Genomic DNA, 25,974 nt, shown 5'->3' with positions numbered 1-25,974 from the left:
TTTCTTTTGGGCATAATAGATTTGAAAGGTAAAAAAGAGGACTTTTATTTAATTCAACACATAATTACAGCTATGAGAATCACAATTGCGCAGAATTGGAAAAAAGAGAATACACCAATCGAAAGAGAGATTATTAAGAAAATATACGATTGTGCAGAAATGGACAGGCTCACCCAAAAACTTAAAAACAAAGAGGATTCAAGATATTATGAGACCTGGGAAAAATTTTATGATTGGGTAAAAAAAGAAAGAAAAAAGATAAAATGTAAACCAAATATAGGCTAATAGACAGGGGAGAAGTTTTGACACTGACAAAATATAAAATTCTGAATATTTTTATCGGACTGTTATCAACATTTTTCTCAATTCAATCGGATCTTAACTCAAGTGTAGACTAAAAAAATATTGGAAAAACCGCAGCAACCATATGCCGCTCAATCATTAATCTAAGATGTTTAGAACTGTTAGAAACAGTTCACTGGGGGGGAGGGCGGGGGAAGGAAGAGTCAGAAGAGTTAAAAGGCAACAAATTACGGAGATAGAACGTTTAAAAAAATAATAATTTTTAACTGGGTAATTTGTTCAGTATTGATATGTATATTGAACTGATAAAGTTTATTTAAACAGAACAATTACATGTTATAAATTTAATAAGAGCATGTGATTATATGTCGACATAATGATGCAAAACAAGATGTAGCCACTCTTCCGTTCTTTGTATATATCTTTGTAAATTTAATAAAAATTATTTTAAAAAAAAAAGCATTTGCAATCAAATAAAAGCAGAATGCCTTAACTACTACAGCAAACAAGAGGAAAACCTCCTACACACCAAATCTAATAGAGCTTTCTACAACTTTGTCAACAATAAACTCAAAGACTCTAGACCTATCCCACCTCTCAAAGGACCCAACAACAAAGAATACCACGATGATTCATCCAAAGCCAACCTCCTCAACCCTTTCTTTGGCTCTGTCTTTGTTAACAGCAATGGCTCATCCCCCAATTTCATCAATCGGACCTCAAACTCCCTCAACGATCTAACCCAAGTAGACTTCACTGAAGACTGAGTTGAAAAAGCATTACATGACCTTAAACCCTCCCTGTCAGTCGGACCAGATGGCCTATGTGCATACTTCCTAAAAAACCTCTTTTCTGCTATAGCTGAACCACTGAGCATAATCTTCAAAAAATTCTTTAGAACCAGCACGCTTCCCAAACTATGGTCAAAAGCTATGATCTTCCCCATCTTCAAAAAAGGAGACCCCACTCTTGTCGATAACTACAGACCAATATCACTATGCTGTGTCCCATGTAAAGTCATGGAATCAATTATAAATCAATCAATTACTCTCCACCTAGAAACTAATAATTTGCTCTCTAACAAACAATTTGGTTTCAGAAAAAAACTATCCTGCAACCTGCAGCTCCTCCACTGCAAAAATATATGGACAACTCATCTAGATCAAGGGAAATCTATAGATGCAATTTATATTGACTTCAGCAAAGCCTTTGATTCAGTGGTCCACGACAAACTACTCCTAAAACTCAAATCCTATGGCATCTCAGGATCCCTCCATAGCTGGATTACAGCATTCCTGTCAAACAGACAAGTGGTCAAAATAGGAAGCACCATATCCACCTCCGTCCCAGTTAAAAGCGGTGTTCCCCAAGGTAGTGTACTGGGACCAATGCTCTTCATTCTCTACATCAATGACCTTTGCGATTACATCACAAGCAACTGTGTCCTCTTCGCCGACAATGTAAAACTCTTCAACACCACCGATAACACAACTACTCTCCAAAAAGACCTGAACTCTATTTCTGAGTGGTCTAACACATGGCAACTCCAAACCTCAACTAGCAAATGCTCTGTCCTACACATTGGGAAGAAGAATCTGAACTCCAAATATGAACTGAATAATCAAATTATCACAGATAATCCCCACTCGGTTAAAGACCTCGGTATACTAATAACAAAAGATTTAAGTGCCAAAGCCCACTGCAACAACATAGCCAAGAAGGCTTCAAGAGTTGTAAACCTAATCCTATGTAGCTTCTGCTCTGGCAATCTCACACTACTTACCAGAGCTTACAAAACTTTTGCCAAACCCATCCTCGAATACAGCTCATCTGTTTGGAACCCATATCACATCTCAGACATTAACACCCTTGAAAATGTCCAAAGATACTTCACTCCTCCACTCGAAATAGAATACCCTACGAGACTAGACTTTCAATCCTGGGCCTAGAAAGCTTAGAACTAAGATGCCTTAAACAAGATCTAATTAATGCCCACAAGATCATATGCTGCAATGTCCTGCCTGTCGGCGATTACTTCAGCTTCAACCACAAGAGCACACAACAGATTTAAACTTAATATTAACCGCTCCAAACTTGATTGTAAAAAATATGACTTCAGTAACTGAGATGTCGAAGCGTGGAACTCATTACCAGACTCCATAGTGTCATCCCAAACCCCCAACACTTTACCCTTAGATTATCTATGGTTGACCTATCCAGATTCCTAAGAGGTCAGTAAGGGGCGAGTACAAATGCACTAGAGTGCCTTCCGTCCCCTGTCCTATTGATCTCCTATTGTGGTCCAGATTATGTCTAACCTTGACCAAGATTTTTGACTGTTAGAGTAGTATGTAAATTTTTTAGCTTGGGGGTTTCTCTCTCTCCAGGCATCTTTTAGTTTAAATTCTTTAATTATTTCAAAAAAGGCCTTTGGTAAAAAAAAATTGTTTTGTTTTTGTAGTCCACTGTTTTTATAATCATATTCTCTATTAATTATTCCATTGAAATCTCCCATCAAACATAAATTTTCTTTTGTGAATTCCCTAATTTTGTTATGCAATTTTAAATAAAGTTTTTCTTCAGCTTCATTGGACGCATATACATTAACTAGAGTTATAACCTCTTGATTTTTTTGGATTTCTACAATTAATATTCTCCCATCTGGATCTTTATATTTTAATATTGCCTTGATATTTATATTTATATAAAAAACCACTCCTCTTTTTTTCTTGGGTAGTGATGTGAATAGATTTCCCAGTTTATCTATTTTTAGAAGGTGTTCAAATTTTTCTTTGATGTGGACCTCCTGTAAGGCTATTATATCTAAGTTATTTTTAATTATTTTATTAAGAAATGTGTTTCTTTTTTAGGAGCGTTTAAACCATTTACATTTGCTAAATATATTTCCATCCCTATATTAGTTCCTCCATGAGCTATTTTACTTGTACTTAGGTCTAGTTGCTCTCATACTTCGTATTTCTTTAGGCTCTTCTGAGTGATCAATTTCCTTATCTTATCCACTATCTCTTGTTGTCACTTCCATTCCAGGTCTTCTGATCTTTCTATCGGTCTTGGTGTGTCTCTAGGATCATTTAAATTTTTGTTTTCTGGGGGTTGTTCCTTGTTAAAGTTTTGTTCGTAGAATTCTTCCGCTTTTTCTATGGTATCTATTTTAATTCTTTTTTCTTGCCACATCACTAAAATACCCTCTGGAACTAACCATCTAAAGTTGATATTATGTCTGGTTAGATTAGAGGTCAAAGAAGAATATGGCTTGCGCAGATCTCTTACTTTTTTTGGAACCTGCTTGAGTATCACTAGTTGCCTTCTCTTGTGTTCTATAGGATCTTCCCTTGCTCTATGTAGTATTTCATCCCTCACTGACTTTTTTACGAGTTTAACGGAGATCTCTTTGGGCAGGTTATGGCGTTTCACGTAGTTGCTGTTAATTCTGTAGACCTCGTCTAATTCATTGAGCATAACCTCTTTCTCAGTACCCAAAGCTTTGGAAAGAATGTCAGCCATAGTTTCAGGAAGATCTTCATTTCTATCCTCTTTCAGAGTCTGAAAACGGAGATAGCGATTTGCTTTGTCAAATTCTAGCTGAATCATTGACGGTTCCAACTCTTTATTTGCCTCATTATTCTTTCGTTCATTTCTTCCATATATCTGTGGTCTTGAACTATTCTGTCCTGTAAATCTTGGATTTTTTGCTCGTGTTTTAGAATTTGCTGCTGAAAGATTTCATGTTTCTTATCCATATTTTGGATTTTTTCTTTCAGCTCACTTGTATCATTTCTGACCTCCCCTATTTCTTTTTTGATATCTTCATGGTTTTTGGATATCATGTCTTGCATTTGGAGCAGCATGGTCTGTAGGTCCTTGAATGAATTAGATCTTTCCCTGGGAAGCATATCCTCAAGGGATCTCTGAGAGGAAGAGCGGGGAATGGCAGAGGTTAGACTGGCTAATCTGTCTCCTCCCAGATCCCAGTCTAGTCAGATTTATGATTTCCCACCAAGAGTTCCACTTAGAAACACCTTTTTTGTTACCTTCCACTCTTTACAATATTGTGCTAGATTCGATCATAAACAAGCTTGGAGAGTATTTTGGCAAAATACTGTTAAGATTTTTTTTTTCTAAACTCAGGTAATATTTCTAAGCAAAACCTAAAATTGATACCAAAATATTATGGGACAGTTCTATATAGTGAATATAATATTCCTACAGAGTTACAGATCAGTCATATATAAGGTTGTAAAAATTATTAAATGTAAACATTCAATTATTTAAAGTTCATCAAATTCAAGGATTAACTATAGGAAAAGAAACCTATAAAGTGCAAGCCTTTGCTGATGACCTGACCTTTATAATTGAAAACCCCATAAACACAGTATCTATTTTGATAGAAATGATAGAAGAATACGGCAAAGTAGCGGGCTTAATAATAAATAGAAATAAGACACAATTAGTTGTCAAAAATATGACAGAAACACAGAAACAACAACTAGAATGTATCACAGAAATGAAGATAGTTAAAAAAAGTGAAGTACTTAGGAATTTGGATTACGTCTAAAACCATATCCTTAAAAAATGAAACTTATTGGTGAAATTAAAAAAGATTTAAAAATATGGAATAATTTGAAATGATATTTTATAGGAATAATTTCTACAATTAAGATGAATATATTACCCAAGGTATTGTTTTTATTTCAGGTATTGCCGATAAATCCGGGGGGGGGGGGGGATTTTTTAAAGACCTAACAGTGATAGTTAGGAAATTTATATGGCACGGTAAGAAAGCAAGAATAAAATTAAGTGCACTAGAAGATATAAAAGAAAGAGGAAGATTTATATTACCAAATTGGAAGATTTATTATCAGGCAGCAGCCTTATCTTGGATTAAAGACTGGATAACATTCGAAAATAGAAGATTATTAAATTTAGACGGTTGTGATCTTATGCTCGGCTGGCATGCCTTTGTTTGGTATGAAAAGGATAAAACACATTCCTATTTTAAGAGACATATAATAAGAAAATACTTACTTAGAAGTTTGGAAAGATATAAAGAAAAATCATTTCTTAACGATTCCAGAATGGATTTCTCCACTAGATGTGATTTGTCACCTTAATTTAATGCAGGAAAAGAAGACACCAAAATATAAAGACTTATTAAATGACCAAATGAAATTAAAATCAAGACAAACATAGGAATAATAATAGATTGGTGGCAATATACACAGATACAGTTTAGACATCAAAAAGATATCAAAACATATTCATTTATGAAGAATAAATTTTTTTTAGGTAATTTGTTAACAACAAATCAGAGTAAATTAATAGGGAAGGCATATAAATATCTGATAGGTTATAAAAATATAGACCAGATGTTAAAAGATAATATGATAAGCTGGTGCAAAAATTTAGGAAGAGAGATCGATTTACAAACGTGGGAGGAAGTCTGGACATTTAATTGGAAAATGACAAAATCAGTCTCATTAAAAGAAAACCAAATTAAGATGTTTTATAGGTGGCACTTGCCACCAAATAGAATAGCAAAAATGTTTCCTAACATGTCCCCAAATTGTTGGAAATGCAAGCGAGAAATAGGTTGTTTTTATCATCAGTGGTGGACTTGCCAAAAAACTAAGTCATATTGAAAAGTGGATAAAAGAAATTACAAGATATTAAGAAAACGCCAGAATTTTTTTTATTGGGTATAATGAATCAAAAATTTTAAAAGGATTTTTTAAAAAAAATTATTCATATTTTAACAGCAGCTAGAATAGTATTTGCACAGAATTGGAAGGGAGGAGATATTCCCGAGGAAGACGATGTAATAAATAAAATTATAGAGTGTGCCGAAAGGGATATGATGACAAGGTGGTTAAATAACCATGATGAATCAGAATTTTGTGAGATTTGGAATAAATTGTTTATATGGTTAAGTAAAAGAGAAAAAACAAAATTCAGATGATCTGAAAGCATGTATGGATATTAAAAATAGTTTTATTTTGTTAACTTTTCACAAAATAAGGATATAATAACAAAAAAAATTCTTTATACTTGATTTATTATATTAATCTTATGAGTTGAATGAACTCTTTTTTCCTGCATTAGTGAGACTTCAAAAACAAGTGGGATAATTGTAACCCCAAATAATTGTTATATGTATGTATGTCATGTTTGTCTTTTTATGAAAATTCAATAAAGTTTTATTTAAAAAAAAAAGAAATACCTTTTTTGTTACCTTCCACTCTTTACAATATTGTGCTAGATTCGGTCATAAATAAGCTTGGAGAGTCTTTTGGCAAAATTCTGTTAAGATTTTTTTTCTAAACTCAGGTAATATTTCTAAGCAAAACCTAAAATTGATACCAAAATATTATGGGACAGTTCTATATAGTGAATATAATATTCCTACAGAGTTACAGATAAGTCGTATATAAGGTTGTAAAAATTATTAAATGTAAACATTCAATTATTTAAAGTTAATCAATTGCAAGTAACCAATGTTTTATAATTCATCCAGAAGATCAAAAAATCGAGCATAAACGATTCCCAGCAATAATAATACTAGAAGCCCTATACAGTATGGGCTAAAATAGATAGATAGATTAAATCATTAGCCTTAATAAGTATATGCAGTCAAGAAAAAAAGAGGAAAGTATTGAAAGCTACATAGAACTATGTAGATATAAGTTTTACTAAATGGAGTTATTTATATTATCAATATATACATTACAATAAGTTATTATTATTTAATTCATTAGATGATATTAAAGTTAATAGTCTGGAGTGTCTTCATTGGCTATGTAATACAATGTAATACAATAGATACAATAAATTAATTTGGTATTATTTAACTATGTAGTATGGTAATCCAATAATCAAAAGTTCAGATATTAAAGATATTATAATCAGTACTTACAATTAGGTACAATTCATCAGTATGTCAGTTCATCAATTCCTTTGTATTGTAATAGAAATTTAATTTGTAGATGGTTTTGTAGATAGTAGGTCTCATATCTAGATGCAGGAAAGAAAAGGTGCCAGAAACTTCTAAATCCCACCTCGCAAAGGGGTTTTTTTTGGTATGCTTCTGTATCTGAGCTCAGCTAGCACAGTCAATGTTCGTGTGGAGTATCCAATTTGATTACAGAACTACATGAAGCAGTTAGCCATGCAGATTGTTGTTTAACAATTAAATTTTAGCATTGATAAATTTTAGCATTTGAGGAAGTTAGTCCTAAATAGAAATCTTCAATGACGTTGATCTTCTTTCGGTTTTTTTAGAAAAATCTGCCGTTTTCAGGAGGAAGCAAATGGCAACCGCGCTTCTTCCTTCTTAGTCACTTCCTCAATTTTAAGTAGCAACAGATAAAAGACCCAATGGCCTAATTAAATTAGTTTTTTCCCCCTCTTTTTCTTTTGCAGAGAGCCCGAACGTTCAACTGTGCCTATAGATCGCTGATTAAGTAATAAAATTTTTCTCGATCACAAAAGTCTCGCCGCTATTTGAGGGGGAAGGATGACAGCTCCCACCCTCCTTCTCATTTCCTTGATTGTCTTTAATAAGCATACCAACCGGGCTCAATCCCTAAGAAACTCACTGCTAAATCCACGAACGAAAGCAAACAAATTGCAGTCCTGATGGGTGTTCACACAGCTCTAGTCTGCACAGTTGCCCCGCCAGTTTTTGCTTAAATGTTCTCCAGCCAGGAGTACCTCAGGCCACCATTGTGCTCCTGATTTTAAGCGCTCGATTTTCCGTTGGGAAATTCCTGATCCACCAATCGAACCGCCATCTGAAAATCTGCTAGCAGGACCCCCCCACTCATCAGATACCTTCCCGTGGGATCTGTGGTCGAAAGTAGACCGTTTTAACGCCCCAAAAGTGGCGATGTAATCCAGAGCTCCGCTCTCCACTGACCACCCGGCTCCGCAGCTGGCTCCCCGCCGAGCTGCTTTGTATCCCAGCGACAAACTCCCCCCTTCCAAACTGCATGGGGAAAATGAGCACAGTGGGGTGGAGAAGAACGGGAGGGAAAGAGTCATGGAGCTCAAGAGAGGAGAAAGTTGTGAGGGAGATGAGCACAGTGGGGTGGACAAAAACGGGAGGGAAAGATTCACGGAGCTCAAGAAAGGAGAAAAGAGTGGGGGAGATGAGCACAGTGGGGGGGACAAAAACAGGAGGCAGGGACTCACAGAGCTCAAGAGAGGCTCTTTTCACCTTGCTTTGTTGGGACTGCCACCTCTTGCCACCTCTTGCTATCCTTTTCCCCACTCCGTTTGCCTCAGCTTCGTCTGCCCACTGCTTTTTTTTAAAGCGTTAATGTTTTGGATTTTCCTAATGGGCTTGCACTAATTATTGGCTTTTCCATTGATTTCTACGGGAAACATTGTTTCATCTTACAAACTTTTCACCTTAGGAACCAATTAAGTTCGTAAGAGGAGGTATTACTATATTTAGATTTTTCATTTTCTCCTTTTTGTATTTCTATTTCTCATCTTTCCAATTCTCATTTTTCTGTCTTCTCTTATCTTTACTCCTTCTTATATTGTCTTTCTAGCCTCTCATCTTTAACCATATTAAATTTTATAAATTTCATAAATATACATTTCATATAAAGATATACTCAATATTAAGCACATAGATAGTAGATTAACCACTGGATAAATTAACTTTATATTTAATAAATGTATATCTATTTATACTTACAATTTCAAATCAATATATAAAACTGAACTGATTTACTGATTAATTCATTGATACATTATAACGGCTAATACAATAAATTGAATGAATTGTTAGTATTTTGATATTGATTGATTGATTATTGTTTATTTATATATATTTACTTAATATAACGTAGGTATAATATTATAGTAATTGATTTAAATTATTGAATTGATCTGGAATTGATTGATATATTTTGACATACTTTCTTCTTTTTTGATACCGATACTTTGGTTGATACCTATATTTATTCTTATTAAATTTCATCTTCCACCTATTTACTTCATCTTCCTTCCTTTCTTAATTTATCAATTCTTAAAATCCATATTTTCTACTGAAACTGAATACCAACGTAATTATATAACTGTACAAGCTTAAATCTTCTACCTATGAGTCCATTTGGAACCTATTTAAAATGTCCTCTTCAAACCAAACCACAATAACAAAGACTTGGAAGAAGACAGCTACAAAACCATCAACAGCTTCCATGTAACATACAACGGAAATGAACTCTACGGAGAAAACATCCTCTTCACAATCCTCCCAACCATCATCGACTATTACATTAACCTCATTATTCGATATGATGACCATAATGCAGGAATCGATTGACCGGAATTGGGAAGCCCTGACGGGAAATATGGGAGTGATGAAAGAAGATATAAAAAAAATAGAAGACCACGTAGGCCATTTGGACGAGTGGATGAACGAATGGAAGACGTCCATGGAATTCTCACACACAACGAACAAAAAATTAAAAAGATTGAAGAGATAAACGAAAGGATGGAAACACGCCTACAATTTGCCAAGAGGAGGACTGAATATATTAATACAAATCTGGAAGAAGCAATAATCAATCTGGAACTAGAAAAATCAGCGTTTTTCCTCCAATGCAAAACGTAACAGAATCAGAAGAACAGGACGTACCACAGATAATGATGGAAATATTTGCTAATATAACCAGAAAATCACCACAAGAAATGATCCAACAAACTGATGAAATATACGGAATCTCGACAAGCTATGCATGACACCACAGACTCCGAAGAGAAGTTCACATTCGATTCATTAGAACAGGGGTCCCCAACCACCGGGCCGCGGACCAGTACCGGGCCGCAAGGCATGTTGCACCAGTCCACGGAGTCAGCAGCTGCTGTGGAGCCGGCGAGTGCCAAGCTGTTTCCTGTCTCTTTCCCCTCGCGTTCACTCGGGACCGGCCGTTTCCATCGGGCTGAGAAAACCTTTACTTGCTTGCTTGCTTTCTTCCTTTCCTGTCTTTCTTCTCTTGTCGAAAGTGGTCTATTTCCTCCTTGCGAAGCCCTCGCAAAGCCCTTGCTCTGCCTGCAGCTCAAACGGAAAGGCTTTGGCATTGTGCAGCTCTTTTTTTTGCTAGGCTCCCCCACCCTATTCCCGGGGTCCTGGGTAGGAGCGAAGCCAGTGGTGTGCGTGTGACCATGAAACCCCCACCACCAGCTCCGGTAATTTTCTTTTGGAAGGATTCCTTGCTGCAAGAAAATTACCGGATCTGGTGGTGGGCACTCCAAGCAGGCAGCGATCACAAAGGAAGGTGACTGTGTCCATGGAGGCACCTCCCCCTCCTCTGGGATTCCTTGCTGGAATCCCAGCCGGAGCGGGCGGTGGCGGGGGGCTGTCCTCTGAATCTGCTGAAAGGCAAACGGCAGTCCCGAGTGAACGTGAGGGGAAAGAGACAGGAAACCGCCCCTTCCTACACTTCCTCCCTCTGTCACCTCGGTTCCCCCGCAAAATTAAAAAGGGGGGGAGGGAAGAGAGACAATGGAATGATAAGCTATACCCTCATGCTTAATCCCGCCCAAAACCACACCCCTTTCCGCCCCCACCGGGCCATAGAAAAATTGTCTTGCTGAAACTGGTCCCTGGTGGAAAAAAGGTTGGGGACCACTGCATTAGAAGAACAATCAGAGACTAAGTATATAATATGTCGAAGGAAAATGTAGCAACCTATGAAGATAGGGAGATCATTGTGCTCCGCCAAATCCCCAGATGAGTCCCCAGATAAAAGAAAATCATACCAAACGTTAGCCAATAAATTAAATAAGAATAGAATTCCTTTCAGATGGTTGACCCCTGAGGGCATGTTGGTGATGTTGATCGATAAAAAATACAAACTCATTTCACCAGATGATGCAAAAGATTTCTACGATCAAATACTCAAGCCAGTGGATGATATACAAAAGAAGACGACAATAAAGATAAGCTTAGTATTGAAAAACATAGTTTTGAAGACAATCTTTTAGACAAAGATGCAAAACTTAAACAACCCAACGATGACTATGGAAGGCGAGGTCCAATTACCAGAACAAAAACCAAGGCGCGAAAGGGGAGGACAAGAGAATTTACATCTTAACTATCAACAATATGGAACTAAAATATTTTCAACTAACATCAATGGCTTAAATTCAAACAATAAGAGAAAGAAAATCTTTCATAAATTAACCAACCACAACTATGCTTGCAAGAGACTGATATTTCGAAAGACGATGTTAACATACTACATTCTCCCAATCTTGGAGAACTCTTTATTTCATCAACACCAGTTAAAAAAAGAGGAATAGCCATATAAGTTAAACCTATATTTTCCCCAAAACCTATGCTGATCAAAATGGCCAAACGCTAATGGGACAGAAAAAATCACGAAGTTACATGAAAAAATACTAGAATTAAATCTAGTAAATTTTATTATAATGGGAGACTTTAATGCTATCATAAATAAAACAAAAGATTACAAAGGCAGTTCTAAACATAATTTCAGAAAGCTACTTCCAATCTCCTTTGATCAATTAGTACAGGAATTCGCCGTAAAAGATATATGGAGAGTTTATTATCCTGATTGTAAACAGTATACTTTCTTTTCCCCTCCACACAAATCTTGGTCACGTATAGATATGGCTTGGTCCAATTCAGAAATCTTAAATGAAACAACAGATATCCAAATACTAACCGTATCCTGGGCAAACCATAATCCCCTATTAACAACACTTAGAGATTCAAACAACAAAAAATTACAAAGATGGTCATTGAACCAGATAATTATTAATGAAGAACTAATTTAAGGATATCATACAGCGTGATTTACTTACGTTTTTCAAAATCAACTGTAACTGTACTATATCACTACAAACTGTTTGGGATACTGCTAAAGCCTACACCCAATGAATTTACATATCTTACTCTGCTAAAAATAAAAAATAAAAATAAGAGAAATTATGCAAATTAATTACCTCTCTACAAAATGCTGAAAAAACCCTTCAGAATAATCCCAATAACACCTCGATACTAGCTGAAATAAATTCCATTAAACATGAAATAAATTTAATAACACAACAACACATCTCTTACTAATTAAAAATGGCAAAACAATCATACTTTGAATCCGCAAATAAGCCTGGTCAATGGTTGGCCTTTAAACTAGCACATCAGATAAAAACATCGAGGCTTTATACGACTTTTCTGGACAGTTAAAATCAAACCCCAACGACAAGAAACAAATAATTCAACAATTCTACCAGGAACTATACAATACAGAAATAATAAATGAGGAACTGATTTCAAAATACTTAGATCAAAATGAAAAAATACTAATAAATGATGAAGATAGACATACATTAAATAATATAATTACTACAACAGAATTAAAATCAGCAATGCAAAACAAGAAAATAATAAAAAACCCGGTCTGGATGGAATCCCCGCAGAATTTTATAAACTCCATCAGGAATTATTGGAACCCATAATTGCTTGACATCTATAACGAAGCACTGTTGCAAGGAAAAGTTCCCAAATCGTGGACAGAAGCCTATATAACATTAATTTCAAAAGAAAATAAGAATAGAAAATATCTTGAAAATTACAGACCCATCTCATTACTAAATTCTGACTATAAAATTTTTACCTCAATAATCGCAGAACGTCTTTAAAAAGTTCTAAATGCCATAATACATCTGGATCAAAATGGATTTTTATCTTTAAGAAATATTGGTAACAATACAAGAACAATACTCAACACTTGAATATTATGACAAAAACAGCGATAAACCGGTAGCTTTAATATTTATAGACTTAAGGAAAGCCTTTGATAGCCTGCATTGGCAATATTTTACAAGTCAAATCGATCATATGAAATTTGGGGATAATTTTGTCAATTTAATAAAAGCCATATACTCTCAACAATCTGCTAAAATACTTTTCAACAATGACAGCACTGAGAAAATAGGAATAACAAAAGGCTGCCCTCTAGCTCCCCTGATTTTCATTCTTGCCATTGAAACATTATTGAACAACATAAGAAATAATACACAAATTCAAGGTATGAAAATAAAAAGGGAACAATTTAAGTTACAGACCTTTGCAGACGATATTGTTTTCATATTACAGGATCCTATAGAAACAGCACCGATTCTATTGAAAGAAATTCATAAATTCAGAGAAATAACAGGACTGAAAATCAACAACGAAAAAACCCAAACCTTAACTAAAAACATGACACCAAAACAAAATACCCTGCTGGAAGAAACCATTAATTTAAAAATAGTGAAAAAAACTAAATACTTAGGCCTTTGCATTAGTTCAAATTATAGCACTATAAAAAAGGACAACTTTGGTAAATTAGTCCAAGACATACAAAAAGACATAGCAAGATGGTCTAATCCAAAACTGTTCTGCTCCAAGTCTCTGGAGGAGGGGGGTGGCATACATATCTAATAAATAAATAAATAAAATAAAAGATATCCGCAATAAAATCTAATATCCTTCCTCAATTTTTGTACCTATTTCAAGTCGCCTCAATAAACTTAAATAAAACCTTTTTCAACAATTTGCACAAGAAAATTCATAATTTCATTTGGACAAAAAAAGAGGCAAGGATTAAATTTAAAAATTTGCAAGATCACAGAATAAGAGGTTTCATCCTCCCAAACTTTCAATTATATCATCAAGCCTCCATATTAACTATGTTAAAAGACTGGGTAACTCTGACTTCTGGTGGCAGCCGAGCCGTGTCAGGAGGCTGGAGACAGGCCTCTGTCAACAGACCTTCGTTTTTGCCCTCGCGGTCGCACTGTAGCGATCCGGACCCAGAGGGTCCGATCCAGAACAGGGGGCCTTTGGACATCAAGCGGGTACTCGCCAATGCCCCCGGGGTGTAGGATTGCCCCGCAGTGCCAGGAGCAAAGATCCGGGGCCTGGTAATAGCCGGCGCCCGGCCATAGCGACTTCTCCACACGAGAGGAAGAACAAAGAAAAAAACTCAAGAAGTCAAACTGAGTGTCTGAACCAACAGAGAAAAAAGAAGAAAGAAGGTAAAGTGACTTTTATCCCTACAAATAAAACTGCTATATACTGAATTTAATTAAGGCGAAGAAGAAAGCAAGAATTTTGCCGGTGTGAGTGGACTTAAAGAAGCTGGAACAGTTACAGCTCACACAACCCTAGAGACTATAAAATAGAGCTTCAGCTCGAACTTATCCTAAATTAAAAACTCAAACAAAGAGCTATTATACAACTCAAAATTAGGTAATTTGTTTACTAGCCTAGCCGATAAAAAAAGAAGAGGGATAGCTATTTATATAAATGAAATGATTGAGGTTAAACAACTTTATAGTGATAATGATGGTAGAATTTTAATGTTGCAAGTAAATCTAGAAATAGGACCTCTTGTCATTATATCAATTTATGCTCCAAATGAAGACCAAAAAACATTTTACAAAGAATTACATGAAAAAATAGCAGAGTTATCTATTAAAAATATGATCATAATTGGAGACTTTCATGCGATAGCTAATAGCTATTCTGTCGAGCTCTCTGGTAGAATCCTCCCCAAAATTCACAGATACAAATTTCAGACACACACACATTTGAAAATTCAAAACAATGTTCTTTATACCAAAAATTCAAATAAGCTAAGCACTCTTTTTGTATGGCAAAGAGCACTCATCTCCAAACAAACTGGTAATTTGTACAAGTCCCTTATCAGTTCTGAAATACTTAGCTTGCAGCTGTGAGGCAATTCACAGTCCTTCTTCTTTCACAAAGTGAAACACACTTTGCTCTGGTTTAGTTTCAAAGCAGGGAAAAATCAGCACACAAAGTTCGAAGTCAGCAAGGCAGACACGAAACACAACGATCAGATAATCCTCCAAAATGGCCAAACCCACAGGCTGCTATTTATAGCAGCCTCACTAATTACCACAGCCCCACCCAACCACAGGTGGCCTCATTTTCTTTGATAATCTCTCAGTTGTTGCTGCCTATGCATCGCTCTCCGCATGCGTGGCTGTATCATTAACTCTTGTTCTGAATCCAAGGAGGAGCTAGATAATTAATCTCCTTCTGAGCTGTCTGCCACACTCTCCTCCTCCCTGTCACTCATGTCTTCTTGGTCAGAGGAGCCTTCATCAGCAGATTCCACCGGGAGCAAAACAGACCTGCGGCATGTGGATGTCTCCCCCACATCCACAGTCCTTGGGGCAGGAGTTGGGCCAGAGCTAACCACAACAATAGCCAAATGGATTATTCAGGTAAAAAGGACAAGAAAAAGAAAACAATTTTACCAACAACATTTTGGAATTTGACTTCAGAATTAGCATTGCAAGACATATGGCGCGACCTCCACCCTACAAACAAGCAATATACTTTCTATTCAAACCCGCATAAAATTTGGACTAGAATAGATATGGCATGGATTTCAACTCAGATTTCTGATTTTGTTTCAAATATTGAAATTGAAACAAACAATTGGGCAGACCACAATCCAGTAACAATTACCTGGAAGGGAAACAAAAAACAGAGGTACAGTGGTACCTCAAGATACGAACCCCTCGTCTTACGAACAACTCGTGATACGAACCCAGGGTTCAGAAAAATTTTGCCTCTTCTTACAAACTTTTTTCGAGTTACGAACCGGCGTTCGGAGACTGCTGGGAAGCCGTGCGGCTGTTTTAAAAGGTGACAGCCGGGCGGCGGGGCTTCCCAGAAGCCTCCCGAACGCCGGTTCGTAACTTGAACAAAGTTCGTAAGAAGAGGCAAAATTTTGCTGAACCCCGGGTTCAGTTCGGGAGGTTGCTGGGAAGCCCCCCAGGCCGGCTGCAACCTTTTAAAACACCCGCGCCGCTTCCCAGCTGTCTCCCAAAGCCGAACGCGGAAGTTCGGCTTTAGCGTTCGGCTTCAGGAGACAGCTGCGAAGCGGCGCGGGTGTTTTAAAAGGTCGCAGCCGGCCTGGGGGGCTTGCCAGCACCCCCCCGAACCCCGGGTTTTTTAAAAGGAAGGGTTTTAAAAGGAAGGGTGTTTTAAAAGGAAGAGTTCGGGGGGGTGCTGGCAAGCCCCCCAGGCCGGCTGCGACCTTTTAAAACACCCGCGCCGCTTCGCAGCTGTCTCCTGAAGCCGAACGCTAAAGCCGAACTTCCGCGTTCGGCTTCGGGAGACAGCTGCGAAGCGGCGTGGCTGTTTTAAAAGGTCGCAGCCGGCCTGGGGGGCTTGCCAACACCCCCCCGAGCCCCGAACCCGGGTTCGGGGGGGGTGCTGGGAAGCCCCCCAGGCCGGCTGTCACCTTTTAAAACAGCCGCGCGGCTTCCCAGCAGTCGCCGAAAGCCGTTTTTTTGTGGGGGGGTTTTTGGTTGCACGGATTAATTGACTTTACATTGTTTCCTATGGGAAACAATGTTTCGTCTTACGAACCTTTCATCTTACGAACCTCCTCCTTGCACCAATTAAGTTCGTATCATGAGGTATTACTGTATTGGCGAATTAATAGAAATATTTTACAAGACCAAAGATTGGATAGAAAAAGAATTAGAATTTTTTTTTAACCTAAATAACAATATAGATACTTCCCCACAAAATTTATGGGACACAACTAAAGCATACATTCGTGGACTGACAATATCCTATACTGCAAAAAAGAACAAAGAGAAGAAAAACCAACTCCAAAAATTACAGGCAGAATTAAAAGCCTTAGAAGTACCATCACAAAGTAGTCAGAGCGAGGACGAGAATAAAAAGAAAAGGGAATTAATTAAACATAAAACAAATTTAATAGAACAAGAACAACTGGCAGAAAAAATTAAACAGGCCAAACAGGAATACTTTGAACATGCTAACAAACCAGGTCGATGGTTAGCATATAAATTAAGGAATCAAAAAGACCAGAATAATAAAAAAAATAGAAGATAGTAAAGGTATATGCAGACATGGAACTGCTGAGAAAAAGGAGATAGCATTAGAATTTTATAAAAACCTATACCACAAAGAAGATATAAACGAAGATAAGGCCTTGATTTCTTAAATTCTATTGACCTACCTTCTTGAACAGAAGAACAACAACAGAAGCTCAATGCTCCATTCACTATGATTAAATTACAGCAAGCACTTAAAAATAAAAAAAATAATAAAGCCACTGGTCCTGATGCCATACCTGCTGAATTTTACAAGTTAAATACTAATATACTCTTAACAAACATGTTAGAGATTTTTAATAATATCATTTCAGATGGTAACATCCCTAAAACATGGTCAGAAGCCCTAATAACCTTAATACATAAACCTGATACAGAAAAAGAAAAAATTCAAAACTATAGACCAATTTCATTATTGAATGTGGATTATAAAATCTTTGTTTCAATGTTTGCTTATAGATTAAAAAACATCATTATTGGAATAATACATGAGGACCAAAACGGCTTTTTGCCAGATAGACAGATTAAAAATAATTTGAGGACCATTATAAACACATTACAATATTACGAACAACATCCGGAAAAGCAAACGGCTTTAATATTTTTAGACGCAAAAAAAAGCATTTGACAATGTAGACTGGACTTTTATGAAAATACAACTTAACAAAATGAACTTTGGAACCAACTTTTTTAACATAATCGATGCTATTTACTCTACACAAACAGCCAAAATTATCAATAATGACCAAACAGAAAAGTTTGAGATACAAAGATGAGTTAGACAAGGCTCTCCTATTTCTCCATTATTATTTATTTTAACACTAGAAACCTTACCGATAAAGGTAAGAAAAGAAGAAAATATTAAAGGCTTAGAAATTAAAAAAGAAATATACAAATTACAAGCCTTCGCAGATGATGTTGTCTTCATATTAGAAGACCCAATAGTCTCTATCTCAAAGTTAATAGACTTATTAGAAGAATATGGGAAAGTAGCTGGTCCGAAAGTCAATTAAAACAAGATACAAATATTAACTAAAAAATATGACAGATTCCCAGATAAAGCAATTAGAAACTAAATCAAACATGAAAATAACCAAGAAAGTAAAATATTTAGGTATTTGGATATCAGCAAAATCCATGTCATTAAAAGAAGACAACTACAATAAGCTCCTAAAGCAAATCAAAAACGACTTAGCAATTTGGAAGAACTTGCAATTATCATTTTATTAAGGTAGAATTTCCACAATTAAGATGAATATCTTACCCAAAGTTTTATTTTTATTTCAAGTAATTCCAATAAATCCTGGAAAAGAATTTTTTAAAGAATTAACAAGAATAACAGAAAAATTTATATGGCAAGATAAAAAACCTAGAATAAAACAGTGTACAACAGAATATACAAAAGAAAGAGGGGGTCTCACCTTTCTGAATTGGAAGTTATACTATCAAGCCACTTCTTTAACTTGGATTAAAGAATGGCTTACTTTACAAAACAGAAGGTTATTAAATCTAGAAGGCCATGATTTAATGTTGGGATGGCATGCTTTCGTATGGTATAAAAAGTATAGAACACATTCCCATTTTAAGAGACATATAAATTAGGAAGGCACTTATAGATGTTTGGATCGATATAAAGAAAGATTATTTTTTAGTTTTGCCAGAATGGATATCTCCTATAGAGGCTATAAGCCACACAAATTTAAGATCTGGAAATATAAGGACTTAGTAGATAATCAGTGGAATTTAAAAACGAATCAGGACCTGTTGGAGACAGGTATTGTTATAGACTGGTGGCAATATGCGCAGATAAAGTCTAGGTTCTATAAAGATAAAATAACATATATACAGTAATACCTCATCTTACGAACTTAATTGGTTCCGGGATGAGGTTCGTAAGGTGAAAAGTTCGTAAGATGAAACAATGTTTCCAATAGGAATCAATGGAAAACCAATAATGCGTGCAAGCCCATTAGGAGAATCCAAAATATTAAGGCTTAAAAAAAAAAGCGGTGGCCAGACAAAGCTGAGGCGAACACCTTTCTTCTACCTTGAGCTCCATGAGCCTTTCCCTCCCGTTTTTGCCCACCTCTCTCTCCTCATCTCCCCCACACCTTTCTTCTCCCTTGAGCTCCATGAGCCTTTTCTTCCCATTTTTGTCCACCTCTCTCCTCATCTCCCCCACACCTTTCTCCTCCCTTGAGCTCCATGAGTCTTTTCTTCCCGTTTTTGCCCACCTCTCTCTCCTCATCTCCCCCACACCTTTCTCCTCCCTTGAGCGCCATGAGCCTTTTCTTCCTGTTTTTGTCCACCTCTCTCTCCTCATCTCCCCCACATCTTTCTCCTCCCTTGAGCTCCATGAGTCTTTTATTCCCATTTTTGTCCACCTCTCTCTCCTCATCTACCCCACACCCTTCTTCTCCCTTGAGCTCCATGAGCCTTTTCTTCCCGTTTTTGCCCACCTCTCTCTCCTCATCTCCCCCACACCTTTCTTCTCCCTTGAGCTCCATGAGCCTTTCCCTCCCGTTTTTGCCCACTGCTCTCTCCTCATCTCCCCCACACCTTTCTCCTCCCTTGAGCTCCATGAGTCTTTTCTTCCCATTTTTGTCCACCTCTCTCTCCTCATCTACCCCACACCTTTCTCCTCCCTTGAGCTCCATGAATCTTTTCTTCCTGTTTTTGTCCCCCCTACTCTGCCCAGCAGAGTGCCTGTTTTTGCGATCCTGGGATTCCCCTCCTGGGATTTTCCTACAGCATTGCAAAAACACGGAAGTCAGGAGGTGGGGTTTCCCGTGAAGGGGAGCCTCAGGAGATCCCAGGATCGCAAAAACCTGCACGTGGCTTGCAACGAAAGTCCGGAGGCGGGGAATCTCAGTGGTGGCTTGGCAGGTTTGTAAGGTGAAAAAAGTTTGTAAAAAGAGGCAAAAAAATTCTGAACCCTGGGTTCGTATCTCGAAAAGTTCGTATGATGAGGGGTTCGTATCATGAGGTACCACTGTACTTAGAAATGATAATAACATTTTAGGTAAACTATTAACAACAAATCAAAGAAAATTCATTGGAAAAACATAAATTTTTAATTAATTGTAAAAATACTGAATGGACATTAAAGGATAATATGATTGGTTGGTGTAGAAACCTAAACAAAGAGATAGACTTAAACACTTGGGAAAAGGTATGGACATATATTTGGAAAATAACAAAGTCAACTTCCTTTAAAGAAAATCAAATTAAAATGTTTTATAGATGGCATCTGCTACCAAATAGAATCTCAAAAATGTTCCAAACTAAGTCACCCAACTGTTGGAAATGTAAAGTAGAAATAGGTACTTATTATCATACTTGGTGGACATGCCCAAAAGCAAAAGAATATTGGAACCTAATAGAAAAATGTTTAAAAGAAATAACACAGCAAGAAATCAAGAAAACACCAGAACTCTTTTTATTAGGTATTTCAAATAAGAAATATAAAAAAGATATATATTATTTAATAATCCATATATTAGTAGCAGCTAGGATAGCTTTTGCTCAAAAATGGAAAGAAATTGAGACCCCAAAAGAAACAGACTTACTTAAGAAAGTTTTAGAATGTGCTGAGCTTGACATGATGACGAGAAGGTTAAACAACCAAGAAGAATCAGAATTCTATGATGTTTGGCAAAAGGTATACATCTGGTGGGATACAAAGAAAAAGAGATAATTTTATTGTTATACTATTTTAAATATACTAGTACCTAGTAGTCATATTAGATGGTGATTATTCACAATATAAATGTAAACTCCTTTTTTCTTCTACTTTTTTTTTCTTATTTTAGTTCAATTTAAGCTATAATTTTAAAATTTTTATATATGTTCTTAAATACTTTAGATGTGTTTCTATCTATTACCTTATAATTTATATTTTTAAGCATTTTATAGATGGTGTTAAACAACGATAAGATCTTTTCTTTTTACTTTTTTTTTAATATAAAGATGACTTCTACTCTAAGCGGAGCGACTGTAGCTCCACTAAGTGTTGCATGTTATGTATGTCATGTCTGTCTATGCAATTTAATAAAAATATATTTTTTTAAAAAGACTGGGTAACTCTGAAAAACCAAGGCTATTAACTCTTGAGGGATTCGACCTGCAGTCCAGATGGCACTCCTTCCTAATGACAGATATGCATAAAATACCCAATTATTTCAAACATCATTATTTAAGAAAAGCTTTAATAACTACATGGCAACACATCCAAAAAAATTATCATTCCACTCCGAAATGGATATCACCAAATAAATTAATTACCTTTTCTCTCCCTCCAAAACTTTAACCTATCAACAATTATTAGATGAAAATCATAATTTACTAACAAAACAACAACTTCAAGAAAAAGGGATAAATTTGAATTAGTTAACATATCTACAAATTCAAAATACAAGGAACATAAAAACAAATTCTATTTTCAAAATAATAATCCAATAGATTTAATCCTTTTGGGCTCAAGTGCAAAAATGGTTTCTAAACTTTATAATTACTTACTAATGCACGATAATGTGGAGGAACAAGTTAAAGGGTCCATGATTGCTTGGGCCCAGAATTTCAGTTACACAATCAATTTAATGGAATGGGGAAATTTGGACAACAAACTACAAAATGACGCTAGCAACATTGTACAAATAAAACCAGTTCAAAATGTTTCATCGATGGCACTTACCTCCTGCCAGATTATCAAAACTATCCAAACCTTTCCCCAATCTGTTGGAAGTGCAAAACCCACCCTGGAACTTATTACCACCTATGGTGGACATGCTTATATACTAAAAAATTCTGGAAAGAAATGAAAACTCTCTTGGATCAAGTCATATTGAATAATATAATACCCAAACCCGAATTATTTATTTTAGGTATTTTTAGGCAAAAATTCCCACAAGAAGACAGATACCTCACTATTCAAATCCTAACAGCAGCCAGAATTACTTATGCCCAATTATGGAAACGAGAAAATCCCAACCTTATTAAACATTATTACAAAAATTATGGAATGTGTGGAGATGACCAAAATTATGATGGAAATTCAAAATAAGAAGGAATCAGATTTCTACAAGGTATGGGAGAAATGGTATCAATGGCTAACAACAAAAAATACTTATCAATTTTCTCTAAAAAAATAAGATTAATTTTTCATTCCTTCTCACAATCCAACTGAAAACAGTTAATAACAATATGACCAAATATAGATTACAAATAATTTGAACTCAAATATAGACTCTTGCAACATAATTCTTTAACTACTTTGTAATACTAAATTATTGACAACGTTACAGGAAGATGAAGACTTATTCTTTTAACTCTACATGTGATTCACTACCTCTTATCATATACACCCACTACTCCTCTAGACCAGCGTTTCCCAACCGGTGTGCCGCGGCACACTAGTGTGCCGCGAGACACGGTCAGGTGTGCCGCGAAGCTCCTAGGGAAGCTGCAGCTGGGCGGGGCGCTGCCGGTGCCTCCAACCTGGAGCTCCCACTCGCAGCTGTCCCCCGGCTCCTGTCCGATGCTGCTGCTTCCGGCGCAAACCTGCTGGGCCCCAAAGAAGGAAGGCAGGAAAAAGGAGAGCTTAATTCTTCCGTGTAAGGAGCTGGGCATTGGAGTTTGGGGTGGGGAGCGATGAAAGTGCGGAGGCCGGCTCCGCGGCTGCCCCCACCCCCCAGTGCCTCCGCTCCCCTCGCGCCCCTGGCTTCTCGCCGCTGACGCCCGCCCGCCCGATCTGCCCCTTTCTCCAGCTCCTCCCGCAGTGGTGGCTGCAATGGCGGCGAGCGCTCGGAGAAAACCTTCTCACAGCGGAGGTCGGAGAAGGTTCTTTGGAACGTCGGGGGTGCGTGCGTGCGTGTGCCCTATCCCCCAGCCAGCCTACCCGGAAAAAGCTTTGCCGGCCTCCGCAGAGAAGAAAGGAAGAGAGAACAAGAGAGACAAAGAAAGGAAGAGAGAGAAAGAGATAGCAAGAGAGACAGAATGAGAGAGAGAGGAAGGAGGGAGAGAGAAAGAGAGCAAAAGAGAGAGGAAGGAAGGAAGAAAGAAAGAGATAGCAAGAGAGACAGAATGAGAGAGAGAGAGAAAGAAAGAAAGAGACAGCAAGAGGGGGGAAGGAGGGAGAGAGAAAGAGAGCAAAAGAGAGAGGAAGGAAGGAAGGAAGGAAGAGATAGCAAGAGAGACAGAATGAGAGAGAGAAAGAAAGAAAGAGACAGCAAGAGGGGGGAAGGAGGGAGAGAGAAAGCAAAAGACAGGAAGGGAGGAAGAGAGAAAGAGATAGCAAGAGAGACAGAATGAGAGAGAGAGAGAAAGAGTGAGACAGCAAGAGGGGGAAAGGAGGGAGAGAGAAAGAGAGCAAAGAGAGAGGAAGGAAGGAAGGAAGAGAGAAAGAATGAGAGAAAGAGACAGCAAGAGAGACAGAATGAGAGAGAGAAAGAGAAAGAAAGAAAGAAAGAAACAGCAAGAGGGGGGAAGGAGGGAGAGAGAAAGAGCAAAAGAGAGAGGAAGGAAGGGAGAAAGAAAGGGATGGAGAGAGAAAGAGGAAGGGAGAGAAAGAGGGAGGGAGAGAGAACTAGAGCGAAAGGGAGGAAGAGAGATTTTTTTGTCCAACCCCCCCCCCCGCTCAATGTTCCCCAGGATTTTGAAAATGTGAATAATGTGCCGCGGCTCAAAAAAGGTTGGGAAACACTGCTCTAGACTATAAAGTCGTACATTACAAAAATGTCTGCCATTGCAGACATTCCTTCACCTCTTTCCTACCCAGCTCCTCTAATTCTTCCTTTTTCTTTTTTCTTCCCTTTCCTAGCGCTTCTTTTTTTTCTTATGATCTTATCTTTTGATTATATATTGTGCATATTTGCCTTTTATTTCTCTAATATCTAAATATAGATAATTGTTGTTATAATACTGTATATGGATACAGATTTATTTATGTATAATACAAGATTTTTCTTCACTATGTACTCCCTTCCCTTTTCCCTTTTTTCTCATTCCCCTTCCCTACCCCTTTTTTAACTGTTTAAATTCAATAAACTATATTTTTTTAAAAAAATTAGTCTGAGCCCAAGACACCCAACTTTCAGAATGCTTAGGTCAAATAAGAGAAATGGGGCCTGAAATAAATATTGTGTCCAAAATTTCCCCCCAAAATGTGCCCTCATCTGCTAGCATATTTTATTCATCTGTCACTATTGTTACCTTCCCATGTACATTGGTCAGGCATTTATACATTCAGATGCTTCTGTAAAAAGCAGGTGTTTAGTTCAAGCCAAAATGGCCATGGACAGTGCCTAGTGACTGAAACGGGGGGGGGGGGTACATATTTGCAGCAGCCTAAAATGACCAATAGGAATGCAGCAAATTCTAAATTGGCAAAGATTGTATCCATAACATAAAGAGGGAAAACATTGGTACAAATTAAAGGCTGATTTAAAACTGCCTTAGATAGGCCTGGGGACCAGACAAAGTTGTCATGAGGTTAAAAAAAAAACACAAATTCCACGAACTGTGTTGATGCCATAGTTAATGGCAAATGTGAAAGCATCCTCAATTGATCCAGGAAAATGTTAAAATAATATAGCTACTAAAAATTTGAAATTATTAAATATAGCACACTGATGCATACAATAATCACTTTCAGTAATAACCCTAAACAATGCACATCTACCCATATTACATTTTATGTTCTATGATTTCAAGTAATATGGAAAGTGATATGATGTACTCCCCTTGCTTACATGATTAAAATTGTTCAATGCAGATCAGCTACTTCACCACAATCATATTCCGTTGTTTGCATTCTTAAATCATCACTCACTGCAAGTTGACCCTGTCTTAGCCGAGATCTGACAGCTGTACCGGAGCTGGATGCGCGCACATGCTTTGGAGGGAGAGACTTTCAGGCATTCGGGGACCCAATGACATAAGCATAGCTAAAGTCAGCATTGTACTCCTTCCCGATATAAACGTGGAATAGGGTTACGCCGGATTTATATGAAATCCAACGGTATGGTTTTGGGTTGACGGCATGGGCATGCTGGGAGACGCTAACCCAAATGAGCGACTGCGTTCAGTTGAAAATTAGGGCAACCGTTCGTTAAAGGCTTGGCCTAGGAAAGGTTACGGTTTCGCGACGTGGGGGGAAACCCATCTCCGGCAAATGCGTCTTCGCGCAAAAGGGGAAACCGGCTGCGGTGCTTCGGACCCTCAAAAGGGCTCCTCCTGACCGTCTGAGGAAGACGAAAACCGTTCGCTTTGCCTCGGCCGCCGTCTGGGACGCCTCGGCCTGGCTGTTGGTTGGCGACGGGAGGAACACGTGAGTGGGAAGAAAGGGGGAGAACAAGGTCGGGGAGAGTAAGGGGGCGGCAGCACCAGGAGTTTCCCCGACATCTGAGGTGTCGGCGGCCGCGCTTGGAGGCGAGCGGCAGGCGGTAACTGTTCGCCGCAGCAATAGCGGTTGCAGCGGCTCCTCCTCCTGCTGCTTCGCTGAGTTCCTCCGCCTGAGTGCCAGCCGTCGCCTCTCCGAGCCTTCGGTCGCTCCGAATACACAAAGGGCCGCCCCGGTCTGGAGACGCGTCTGTAGCCGACATGGGAGACAAGAAGAGCCCCACAAGGTGAGGAGAGCGGAAAGACGAGAGGGAGGGCAATCACGTAGGCAGGCAGACAGGCAAAGGGCCTCCGCGGGCAGGCCGGTCAGGAGACATCCGGCGGTGG

At 37.7% G+C, this 25,974-nt stretch overlaps 1 protein-coding gene and 1 long non-coding RNA gene across 4 annotated transcripts in view; one reads left to right on the top strand and one right to left on the bottom strand.

Moving 5' to 3' along the window:
- Positions 1-13,425: 13,425 nt before the first annotated feature.
- Positions 13,426-25,901, bottom strand: LOC139169439 (uncharacterized). Its single transcript, XR_011559474.1, has 3 exons — positions 24,999-25,901; positions 20,820-20,919; positions 13,426-13,480 (listed from the first exon to the last, which is right to left on the bottom strand). It is a non-coding gene; the product is annotated as an uncharacterized lncRNA (long non-coding RNA).
- YAF2 (YY1 associated factor 2) overlaps positions 25,165-25,974 on the top strand; it is a 37,630-nt gene continuing 36,820 nt past the window's right edge. Inside the window, exon 1 of one of the 3 annotated variants that reach the window (XM_070755574.1) lies at positions 25,165-25,576. Coding sequence is in view for 2 of the 3 variants with exons in the window: in XM_070755573.1 (XP_070611674.1) it covers positions 25,849-25,874 (26 nt within the window). In the remaining variant the exon portion in view is untranslated. Of the gene's footprint in view, positions 25,875-25,974 lie in introns of all 3 variants that reach the window. The other 2 variants (XM_070755573.1, XM_070755572.1) reach the window with 2 other exon arrangements.

Source organism: Erythrolamprus reginae, chromosome 6, assembly GCF_031021105.1.
Source record: "Erythrolamprus reginae isolate rEryReg1 chromosome 6, rEryReg1.hap1, whole genome shotgun sequence".
Taxonomy (NCBI): Eukaryota; Metazoa; Chordata; class Lepidosauria; order Squamata; family Dipsadidae; genus Erythrolamprus; species Erythrolamprus reginae.
Note: the sequence above shows the minus strand (reverse complement) of the source record. Positions and strands in the feature narration are given on the sequence as shown.